This window comes from Chlorocebus sabaeus, chromosome 8 (assembly GCF_047675955.1).
Source record: "Chlorocebus sabaeus isolate Y175 chromosome 8, mChlSab1.0.hap1, whole genome shotgun sequence".
Taxonomy (NCBI): Eukaryota; Metazoa; Chordata; class Mammalia; order Primates; family Cercopithecidae; genus Chlorocebus; species Chlorocebus sabaeus.
The window spans coordinates 25,943,419-25,955,808 of record NC_132911.1 but is presented as its reverse complement, the minus strand read 5'-3'; the positions used below and the strand labels follow the sequence as shown (position 1 = coordinate 25,955,808).

Sequence of the window (12,390 nt, the reverse complement as noted above, 5' to 3'; positions counted from 1 at the left end):
ACTTGGCACACCAAGTTTTAATCTCTAGTTGAACTACTCCCACAACCTGAGCAGATGCACCTCTACTAGGACTGGTCATTTTCCCCAATCCTCTTCCTGCCCAGACCTTAATGAGGGGTGCTCTTCCTTCCTCACTTTAAATGTACATAGCGGCAGGAAAAAAAAAATGTCAATACTGAACCAAATGGGTAAATCACACTTTAACTGCAAACTCAAGAGAAGACACAACCTATGTAAGTATACATACATTTAACATAAGGAAAAGCAACATACTCATAGATCTCTGAGGGAAAAGGCCTAATGGTGAACCAACACCATACAGGGATTAAAACCTAGTAACAAAATCCTTCTCTATAAACACTTCAAAGTAAACAGGGTATATGCTCATTGAAAGAAAAAACTGCAAATACCTGGTATGTTTCCACAGGCCTGTTTTCCATATTTAAGTCCCAAATTTTGACTGACAAATAGTCTCTAGTCATCATATATCGACCACTATGGCTGAATTTTACATCCGAAATAGAGGAGATGATTTCGGAAAAAAATGACCTGTTACTGGGATCTTCAGGTTCTTCAAACACTAAAAACAAAACAAAACAACACAAAAAGGGCAAGGTGTACAATATTCTGGCTTGGACAAAGCATTTCCTAAACAACCATTCACAAACTCCCTACAAGTGAGGTAAAATACCAGGCTAATAAAGAACTGAAAAACATCTCTCTGGCTAGTTTTCTCCTGAAAGCTTCTTAGGATAATTGAATATTGAAGTTGAAGATGTATAAGTATTCAGTATACTTCCAGTCATGACTAATTTAGAACCAGACTCACCTGGGACTTCTGACTTCAGTGCACCAGGTTTATTGGTATATTCCTGCAATATGCCTCACTCACTGCCTATATTCACCATGAGAAACACACCATCCTCGCCCAGCCCAAATTCATACCAGGATTTTATTTTCTAGTAGCCAGGTAAAATTATTTTGCTAACAGGCATGTATCAATTTTCATGAGTTAATATTCAACAAGACAAGAATACTGTATCCTGAAGTTTTTAAACCAAAGTTGTTTTTGTTTTTTTAAGCCAAGGAAACCTCTTCTCAGAAGAAATCTTCCTAGGAAGCTCAAAATAGGAAGGGAGGATGGGAAAGAAAGGAGCAGCTCTACTTGAACACAAGGTTAGAGAGCCCAACCAAAAGTTACCAAAGAACAGCAGCATTCCACGAGAAATACATTCCTTGTCTATATTATCAACCGGCATGCCCCCCCAAGAGAGCTTGACTATACGTGCTTCCAGGGAATAACCTGGAAGGCCTCCTGAGGAGGCAGGCAGATTACCAAGGGTACAAGTGGCTCTGGACACACAGGTTTAAGACTTGTAAACCTCTGTAATTGTACTTATCATATCTGAGGCTTATTTCAGACAAACAGAATATGTAATCATTTTAAGGAAAGATACAATAAACTTACATTTAGAATGTCTATCACAGAGGGCAGATGCCCTCATGTCACATAGCCGAATAGTTCCTTTACTGCTGCTGTATACAAATGTGTTACAGCTGTTTGGATGAAATTCTGCTGCTGTAATCACCTCTGTCAGCTCTTCCATATTGGCAGGCTTGATATCCACAATGTCTAGATAACATTTTATTAAGGAATTTCCACTTAGAAAAAAGGGCAAATATAATTCTACATTTCTCAAACCTAAAACCCATTCACAGCCCTAAGCAAAAGTATTAATTCTGAATTGTACTCCACTGTTTTTATGAGTATAAATTCCAAAGGGATTAAAACCTTTTTTTTAGACGGAGTCTCACTCTGTCACCCAGGGTGGAGTACAGTGGCACAATCTCGGATCACTGCAGCCTCCGACTCCCAGGTTCAAGCGACTCTCCTGCATCAGCCTCCCAAGAAACTGGGATTACAGGCGCACACCACCACACCCAGCTAATTTTTAATTTTTTTTTCTATTTTTGGTAGAGACGGGGTTTCACTATATTGACCAGGCTGGTCTCGAACTGCTGACCTCATGATCCACCAGCCTCGCCTCGGCCTCCCAAAGTCACTGTGCCCGGCCTCAATAGAGTATTTTTATTGACCCAATCATGCATCATGACTTGAGTGAATTTCTTTTTCTAATCTTAATGAGACTATATATATATATATATATATATATATCTTTTTTTTTTTGAGACAGAGTTGAAGCAATTCTCCTAACTCAACTGAGATTCTAGGCATGCGCCACCACGCCCAGCTAATGTTTTGTATTTTTAGTAGAGATGCGGTTTCACCATGTTGGCCAGGCTGGTTTTGAACTACTGACCTTAGGTGATCCACCTGCCTTGACCTCCCAAAGTGTTGGGATTACAGGCTGAGTCACCGCGGTTGGCCGAGACTATTTTTACAATAAAAAACTGAAACACAACACTCCATAAATTTGATTAGAAGAAAAAAAAATTTTTTTAGAGACAGGGTGTTGCTCTGTCATCCAAGCTGGAGTGTAGAAGCATGATCAAGCTCACTGTAACCTTGAACTCCTGGCCTCAAGTGATCTTCCCACCTCAGCCTCCCAAACCGCTGGGATTACAGGCATGAGCTACCATGCACAGACCTCACAAATTTGATTTTTAAAACAAAAAACTGTATTATAAAAAAAATTCCTATTTCCATAGATACAAGACAAATTCCTTAAACTTCCATGAATCCAGTTTTAAAATAATACATTATGCCCTTTATGTTTAGCAAATAACTTTTTCCAGTATTTCACTACTCATATACAAAGAAAAAATAAGTTGCCATACATATATGTATACAGACTATAAAAAGAAGGAATCACATTCATTAAGGAGAGATGAAATAAATCCAATATGGGCACAACATGCCTTCTTCACCAAACACCAAAGAAAACCAAATGGATACTAAAACTCCTGTCTGTAATTTCCAGATGCCAAAGATTAATCCGCAAATCATCTGCAGATAAATATGTTTCATAATCACTATTAATAGAAATTGAGTTGATGTGATATGTATGAGCATTGGCAAATATTCTTCGTGGACTGGCCTCAACCATTAGATCCATAGGCCTAAAGACTGGCACCTGTCAATAAGACACATGAAAAAAAGAAGTTACAAAAGGTTCAGTTTCAAATAGCAATTAAGATTCACAAAACTTCATTATTTTAGTTTTTGAGAACATAAAATAGAACAATATTACATAGATTTAGTTTTAAAAAGCAACTGATATTGATCCTTTCAAATGCTGAAGAAAAATGAACAATGTGGATAATATATCTTCTTTTACTGGTAGCAATACTATTAGAATTTGCAGTTCTTAGTTCCAATATTTTGCTTGAAAGACATGCCAAGTTAATAAATGTTTATGGTTCAAATTAAACAGGCTAAAAAAAAATTAACCCATAACATCTAACTTTGGGTATTTTTTAGCTACAACTAGAAGATTTGATCTACATCTACTTTTTTGATTTCCAAAGAAAATTTATCTTGAAACTTGACCTTGTAGTAGCTAACATGACAAACCAGAGATGAAGTCTGATGGCATGAAACACTGTCTTGTGGGTCCTGCTTCTGTCCCTGGCCAAAGTGAGACCTCTATGTAAGTCAGTTTCTATGTTTAAATGAGTTACTCAATATTCTACCTGATTACAGAACTACTGGGAAAGGGGAGACAGACTATAATTATTCCTATTCAAGCTCTGCTCAGGATTTGGGCTATATAATATGAATACAAACACTATCTGTGACATTTTATTCTTATGTACTTACTCGTAGTGTAGTAACTGTAGTAGGATCTCTATACCTTCCATCTTCCTCTTTCAGGTTATACCCTTCTGGTCTTTTGTCCCTTTCACTGATTTTCCATAATTTTATTGTTTTATCTGGGAAGAAAATAAAGCAAGTCCTTAAAATAAAAGGGTAGTACTGAAGAAGAAAAACATTTTGAGGCATTTAACATATGCTATTTCACATTTCATCTAAAAGGATTCCATGGGGAAAAAAAAAACAAAAACCCTAAGCTGACTTACTAAAAAATTTCCTATTATCAGCTGAATACCACACACACATAGAAATAAAGTACAAAGATCACAAATTTATACATTAGTGGCACTCATATAAATTCCATGTGATAGTCAAATCAAGTCACAGGTCTCTATCCCTATCCCTTAAAAGTAATTAAAGCTAGAGGGAAAAACTTGATATGCATGTGTGGTGTATGCAAACACATGTATGTCTGCACATACATGTACACATATACTCCATATACGCTCAGTATTGAATTTCGTATCAGGGTTCAGAAGTAGGAAACAGGGCCTGAAGAAAACTGATTAAAAGTATACATCCCCAAGTCCTTCAAGAAGAAACCAAATTCCTAGGTATCAAGGATATATAAAATGGCATCTGTTTAAAAACAAACTTTTGTTTTACAATTAAGCTTAGATTTATAGAAAAGTTACAAGAATTGTAGTGTTCCATATATCCTTTACCCAGTTTCTTCTGTCAACATCTTACGCAACAGTGGTACGTGTGTCAAAACTAAGACATCAACTTTGTATATTACTATTAACTCAACTACAGACTTCATTTGGAGATTTAACCAGGTTTTCCACTAACATTCCTTTTCTGTTCCAGAATTGAAACAACACTGCATTTAGTCATCAAGTTTCTTCAGTCTCTCTGCCTTTACGTTTCTCAGGCTCTCCTTGTTTTTCCTGATCTTGACAGTTTTGAGTGTTGGCGGTGAGGTACTTTCTAGAAAGCATATCCCTCAACTGGATTTGCCTGCTGTTTCCTCATGATCAGATTGAGACCATGGGTTTTCAGGAAAAGAACACAGAGGTGAAGTGACTTCTCACAGCACTGTTCAAGGGGATACAGCGGTATCAACATGACTTACAGCTGGTGGTGTTAACTTTGGTCATTTGGTTAAGACAATGTTTGCCAGGCTTCTCCACTATACAATGACTCTTTCACCCTTGCCATATTCTATTCTTTAGAAGTAAGTCACTAAATCCATCCTGTACTTAAAGGGAGAAGTAAGTTATACTCCCTGTAGGGAAGAGTATGTATCCACGTCTTATTTAGAATTCTCCTGCAGGAAGCATCCCTTCTCTTCATTATCCATTCAATTGTTTATTTGTATCACTATAAGCTCATGCACGTTGATTTAAAACTGTTATAATCGTAAAATAACATTCTTATAGAAAAGTATCATATTCCTAATGATCTTTCATAAGCAAAATGGTATAACAAAATTGTTTAGAACAGTATATAAAGCCATTTTATAAAAACAGTTAAAAACAACTCAGAGAGATGCCAGTGACTCTAGCCTGGTAGTCTCTGTAACGTAGAGAAGAATGATAGTTGCCCCTAAGGATGCCCTTCCCAATGCTGAAGTGTAAACAGAGAAAAGCTGCTAACTTTAATAATCTGTAATCTACTATTTCTTCTAAGCCCTATGTGTTCTTGCTTATAATTTTCTTGTACTTCAGTCATACATGTTCTATGTGTTAGCTTATATATGTATACAATTTATAGATAAGATACGAGCCTAGCCTAAATCTGTATTTTGAGAAGTATTTGTTCTAAATACTTGCAAAGTATTTGTGATGAGGATGACAACACCCCCACCCCCTCGTCCAGTTGTCTTGTGGCCTGTTTAAATCCATCCTCCTTATTAAAGATCCAAATAAAGAAACCACAATGTACTTATGAAACTTTCAGATGAGATGAAATTGGTTTGTGGTACCTAATATTGTTTACAGGAAGAAAGCTCTTTAAAAAATATTTTTTCCATTAACACAAACACAGGACACATAATGAATTAGGATGCATTTTTCAGTACAGGGGGGACAAGGCAGGCAGGAAATAAATTAGTATGTTAATAAATATGACATAAATTTTAAATCAGAATCCTAAGGCTGGGCGCGGTGGCTCATGCCTGTATTTCCAGTACTTTGGGAGGCCAAGACGGGCGGATTACGAGGTCAGGAGATCAAGACCATCCTGGTTACCACGGTGAAACCCCGTCTCTACTAAAAATACAAAAAATTAGCCGGACGTGGTGGTGGGCGCCTGTAGTCCCAGCTACTCGGGAGACTGAGGCAGGAGAATGGCGTGAACCCGGGAGGCGGAGCTTGCAGTGAGCCGAGATAGCGCCACTGCACTCCAGCCTGGGCGACAGAGCAAGACTCTGTCTCAAAAAAAAAAAAAAAAAAAAAAAAATCTGAATCCTTATGTTCTATAGCAGTGATGTTTTACTGGCTCGTAAGACAAAGTATGTGAGAATAATCAAACTCCATAAAACTGTATGTAAGATTATGTAAAAACACAGTTTTCAGTGGAGGGGTTATTAGATTCTCAAGATCTGTTCCTTCCAAAACGACCACCGGTGGCGTTCCCCTGAATTATCAACAATAATAACTAAAGGCACTGGAGAAGCTGCAGAAGAGAGTTCCTCTCACCACAAGCAGAGGGTATGAGCAGGGAAAACCATGCTGCCGTTTCCTTTGTGGGAATGCAGCTTTATGTAAGGCCCTAAAAACTTCTTATCAAGCAGTTAAGACACATCCTATTTATGAGTGTACTTTATATTATTCATATATGTAAGACTCATGGTCAACAGGTCAGTTTCATGTTTTCTGCCATGTAGGGGAATTAATGAGAATTCAGAGAGGCAAAAGAAGATTAAAGAGAAAGAGAAAACGCTTGAAGGAACATTAAATTAACTCAAGTTATAAGGTGACTATGAGGTCCTTTAAGTAAAAATGATCTGGGAAACCCAGTTCATATAATGATCATGGAAAGCCAATGCAAAGATTTTTATAAGATTAATTTTGGTTAATCAAACCTGGAAAGTTTGGTACTATTTTCCACCTTTCTCCCACAGTCGTAGTTTTTATATAGACCCCATTACACTGGTGGGGGGGGGGGGGGGGAGGTGCGGGACGCAGAGCGGAGGGTGGTGGTGGTACTATGCTTACAGAAAAAACTCACAGAGAAAAATACACAAAATATAAAAGATATCACTCAGAATTAACAGATGTTGACATTTTTCTCTAAATTTCCTTCTAGTTTTTCAAATATAGTTAAAGTCCTACTCCTCCTATCCTTTTCCCATCATACCCAGACACAACAGTTCCTATGATTGTCATAATCTGCTCTATCCTTCCACATTGGACCCTATTATTAAGCACTATTTTTAGCATTAAAAAATGCAGCCCCCAGTTAGTTGTATTTTACTTAGTGTTAAGAAACAAAAGACAAAAATCTACAATGCATTCTCTAATGTCTTTAAATAAGATTTAATCCACACAAGTTGAAATGGGATTTGCTTCCAAATAACACTGAGGAGAAGAGGAAGGAGAAGGATTTGAGACACAAACTGACCGTGAACTGAGGAGCATCGGAAGTGGATGATGAGCATGCAGGGCTTCACTATACTATTCTCTTGACCTCAGCCTACATTTAAAAAGTCCTCTTTATAAAAAAGCTGACATAGCCCTGTAAGAAACTGCCATGAAACATTCCAATATATAAAATGTTAACAACACACTTCCCTAGGAACATTTATTCTAAAAGTAGAAATTATATAAATGGTTTAGTTATGTATCATCTGATGTCACAGAACAAAATATTTGAAGCTATTTGAAGTAACTTAGTTTACCATATAAATTAAAACTGACCCCAGACTAGAAGCTAGCACATGATAGGAGTAAACTGTTCCCTCCACCCATGCTGCTGTGAGTTACAGGCTTTAAATAGTTACTTCTGTTTATTGTTCTTCTAATAAGGACAAGAGAGGGGAATGCAGTTTATTGTGGAAAGAGAGAAGGCAGAGGGTACGAATCCCAATGGACTGGCTGGGGAGAGCTTTCATGATCAGAAAACTGGGCATCCAAGAGGCGGCCAACACTGATGGCATCAGACATTTGTGAACAGCATTTTTAAGAACTCATACTGTGGACCAAGGGCATCAATTAGATGGAGGAAGTGCTAAATTTCTTCCCCTATTTCATCCCCAAAGTCATTTAAGTTTATATTCTGCAAATGGTTATGGTCTAGGTGTTAAAATTTGCTTTTTAAATTAATAGTGAGGGAATGAGAAAATAGGAGGAGGTTTCCTCTCACCCTAGCACCAACCTCAAAAAAGTTTTAATCACAAATTTTTATAGACTACAGCTACCAAGAAACTAAAGTATCTCCTCAGTCACTCTAATGATTCCCTTTAGACTCAAGACGCCAACGAAGTCCAAACAATTCACGGGAAAAAGTTTTTTATAAGAACAAAGAAAAAGAACCCAACTTATCATAAAGGATTTCAAATTCTGGTAGAGTCATTACTAACTTTTAATCCTCACTTAACTTTTCTTGGGCCAGGCATGGTGGCTCACACCTGTAATCCCAGCACTTTGGGAGACTGAGGAGGGGGACAGACTGCTTGAGCCCAGGAGTTCAAGACCAGCCTGGGTAACATCAGGAGACCCAATCTCTACAAAAAATGTTTTAAAAAAATTAGCCTGGTGTGGTGGCATGCACCTGTGGGTCCCAGCTACTCAGGAGACTGAGGTGGGGAGATCGAGGTTGCAGTGAGCTGTGATTACACCACTGCACTCCAGCCTAGGCGACAGACATTGTCTCAAAAAACAACAAAAACCTCTCCCTGGGCAAGTAAAACAGTAGGAGAGGAATCTCCTTCCAGCCATGTGGATTGCTGGGAAGAAGGCAATATGCTAATAGGTAGTCAAGTAAGAAGAGTGCTCTGAATGGAGACCATCCTTTGAGTATTATTTTGTATCTGCAGTTAGAAATACTCTGTGTAGAGTTCAGGAACACTTAAAAAGGAGGAATAAATTAACATTTATTGAGCACTTGCACTCATGACATATGTGAAGAGTTACTTAATATTCATAATAAAACTATAATAAAAAATTACTATCTCTACTTCGCTGCTGAGGAAAATTCAATTCAGTGTTAGTAACCTGCCCAAGATTAGGAGACTGAGAAATAGCAGAAATAGTACCTGACCTAAATCCAATGGTATAGCAGCCCATTCTTTTCGCTACAAATTGGGGGTGTAGAAAACAAAAAATTGCTATCTGAGAATCTTTCAGAGAATCTAAAAGCTGCAAGTGAACAGTAAAAAAGTAGAGTTTACATTCTGTATAGAAAAAAAGTCCTTTTTAAAATTATCTCTGTTAAATGATTCCTCTCCTAGTCTACAGGATTATGTGCAACAAGTACACACAGTGGGCACATGGAAAGAAAATACATATACTTACCATTGGTAGACAATAAAAACTGAGCAGCATTTTTCTGGGGTAACCACCTAATTTTGTTGATCTTTTCTTCTATTTCTAAACTTTTCAAGTAGTCAAACTCTGGTTCATGGCTCTGGAAGGTGCTGTAAACATTATATTCTCCTCTGCTATGAGACTGGATTTTGTTCTAAAATGAAAACAAAAATATATGAACCATTGTTGAAAAATATTTCAAAATAATCAAATATGTAATCAATTCCAAAGGACCCTGCAAATTCTCGATAGCCCATTAACTATGTCTTTATACAATTATGTTCTATTTTTTATATTTCTAAAGGCCTTCAAGGATTAAATGAGAAAACTTAAAGGGGAAAAAAGGCTAAATAACACTGAATAAATAAGCTCAATTCATTAGGGAAATAATGATGTTAAATATGGATCAATCTGATTGCTTTGATGGTATAGAGGCATACTGATGAAAAAAACTGAGCACCCATAATAAGGGAGTTCATCTAAAGAGTAATGACTAAAGAAAGGCTTGCCCAGAAAGAGCTAGATGAGGCACACCTTCTTTCTCTGCCCACTTTAGGGTCAACTCCCCAATCTGTTACTTAATATGATGTACTGTCTCCTTTTCCTTTCTGATGCCTGCCTTTTGGTTATTTCACTGCTGAAAGCTTAAAAAAAGAGCTCTTATAAATGAAGGGATCCCATTTGACCCCTGCCTCCCACCCCAAGACTGCTGTTCCAGACAGCTTTGTCACCAATCAAGTCCATCTTCAGCACCACCCAGCAATAGCCCCATGCACCCCATCAACTACTACTTACTCGCCTTTAATTTGCTTTCTCATCTTATGAACCTGGCACACACTGATGATTAATTTCATTTAGTATTACTTTGAAAGAACATAATTTAAGCTATCTCGTAAAGGGACTACTTATGAACTACTTTGGTTAGCATTAATATCTCAGCAAAAGTGAGAATTACAATCATATTCAGAATTCCATCTTTTATCACACGATTAAAAACATTTTCATAAAAAAATTTAAAACTAGTTCAGAGAACCACCTATGGAAAAAGTTTAAATAAAAGAATGAGATTACTGTCAACTATTTTAAATAAAAGTGAGTTATCCAGTGAAATGTTTATGACTTCTTAATAAAAACAGCCTATTACTATTCTCCATATCAAAAGGAAACTTCACCGAATCATCTTGAAAGTTTACGTTTTGGGTTGTTTTTTCCAGCAGCCTGACGATCTGGGTTGTTCATTCACGGATGGTTGTATTTAAACCTTTGGACAGCAGTATCAGTTATTAGAGGGCAAGTCTGCCAGTGTTAAGAATGCAGTGTCCCACAAAACGATCCACATATTGGGGACACACAAGGGGTAAAAATCAGACTCAGAGCCTTGGTCTCATCACCATACCCACACCCCAAATTAGACAGCCTATTGCATTAACATATATAAATACTCCAGTGTCACTTGAAAGCTCCACATATCTTCTACCTAAAATGACTCACCCAGTCTCACAAAGTTTATCATTACACTCTACAAGGAAACCACAATACCATTAAGCAGGCAACTCGATTTTTCATATAAACCCTGCGTTTTAGACTGGTTTTTCATCTAACACTTAAAGAGACTATAGTATATAGCACCTTGTACACTAGGGCGTAGAGGGATAGACAGAATCCCCACATTCAAGTGACCTGTGTACGTCAAACTTCAGTCAAAGTAGAAACTGGTTACGGTCTACACAATTAAGGTAAGCAGTATGAAGGGCCAAGAGCGAGCCACACATTGTATTTGATGAGTTAAGAAAAGCACAAAACTACAGAAATATTTTCTGAAACAGAACATGAACATCTTCCTGTAGACTCATGGACAACAACATGAGTCTACTAAACATGATCTCTTAGAGAATCCAAAAACAAAATCATAGAGATATATGGCAGTTTCAATAGACTGCAAGAAGTTCCATCTCTTTGCAACAGGAAATAAATATATGTATCATAAAAGGAGAAAATTCTGTCTATAAAGCTCAAGATGCCAGGCTAAGCACATGCACTAGCCTCCCCTCTCCTCTGAAACTTTACTAAAATTATCATAACAGAACTTTTAAAAACAAGTCCACAGGACAAAGAGTAATGGCAGAAATGACAGCAGCAGTAACAAAACAGAAGAGGCTATAAAACATGGGTACAATTGGTAACTGACAGCAGACTGCAGAGAGCTGCAACAGATTTTCCCTAACACTTTGGGAGGGGATGTTTAGATTATAATGACCATGATAGCACTGTTCCCCGCACGAACAAAGTACAGTGAGCAAGACTGAAATAAAAGAAACATAACCATATACTCAACACTGAGCCACTCAAATGAGAATGCATCAAAATCAAACAACGTTTTTGTTTTAAAAACCTCTCCTACAGTCATACAGAATTGTAACACATCCTTCAACAACTTATGCTGGCTTTACCTGCACAGCATTTTCACCTCCCTCTCTTTTCTTGTTTGCCTTTATGATCACTATGAGAATCATCTTCCTAACCATACAATCTATTTGCATGAAAGTTTCTACGGTAAGTTTAGATGTGCTTTATTCCCCAGCACCTATAACAGTACCTGGCACATGTAACAGGCATTCAATAAAGATTTTCAAAGCAGGACTTATAATGAGGTATGTCACATACTTTACATACATTACAAACACAGGACACAAAACCAGTATCACACATTTTCAACACAGATGCAAAGAGAATTCACTAAAGGGCATCATAACCAAGTTTTAAAGCAAAGTCATAAAGACTATGTACTGGCACGAGGATAGACCAATGTGCCAATGAAACAGAACAGATGGCCCAGAAACAGGCCTAAATGATGACAAAGGTTGCCTTGCTGGGCAATGGGGAAAGGATGGTCTTTTCACTAAATGGTGTTGACTAGTAAACAGGTGGACTATTCATAGGAAATAAAATGAAGCTCGACCCCTTCCCTAAACCACTCATGTAAAGTGATTACAGATGAATGAGAGATATAAATGTGAAGGTACAATAATCAAGTCCTAGGATAACACAACCCAAGAGAACTTTTCTGCAATGATGGAAATCGTC

The 12,390-nt window shown here is 37.4% G+C and overlaps 1 protein-coding gene across 3 annotated transcripts in view; it reads right to left on the bottom strand.

The window, feature by feature from the left end:
• Nucleotides 1-12,390, bottom strand: part of PPP2R2A (protein phosphatase 2 regulatory subunit Balpha) — an 80,963-nt gene that overhangs the window by 6,610 nt on the left and 61,963 nt on the right. For all 3 annotated transcript variants that reach the window (XM_007961971.3, XM_073018003.1, XM_073018004.1), the window contains 5 exons: nucleotides 9,295-9,460; nucleotides 3,782-3,894; nucleotides 2,918-3,095; nucleotides 1,469-1,633; nucleotides 411-580 (listed from right to left, as the gene is read on the bottom strand). In XM_007961971.3, the coding sequence (XP_007960162.1) occupies nucleotides 411-580; nucleotides 1,469-1,633; nucleotides 2,918-3,095; nucleotides 3,782-3,894; nucleotides 9,295-9,460 (792 nt within the window). The remainder of the gene's footprint in view (nucleotides 1-410; nucleotides 581-1,468; nucleotides 1,634-2,917; nucleotides 3,096-3,781; nucleotides 3,895-9,294; nucleotides 9,461-12,390) is intronic.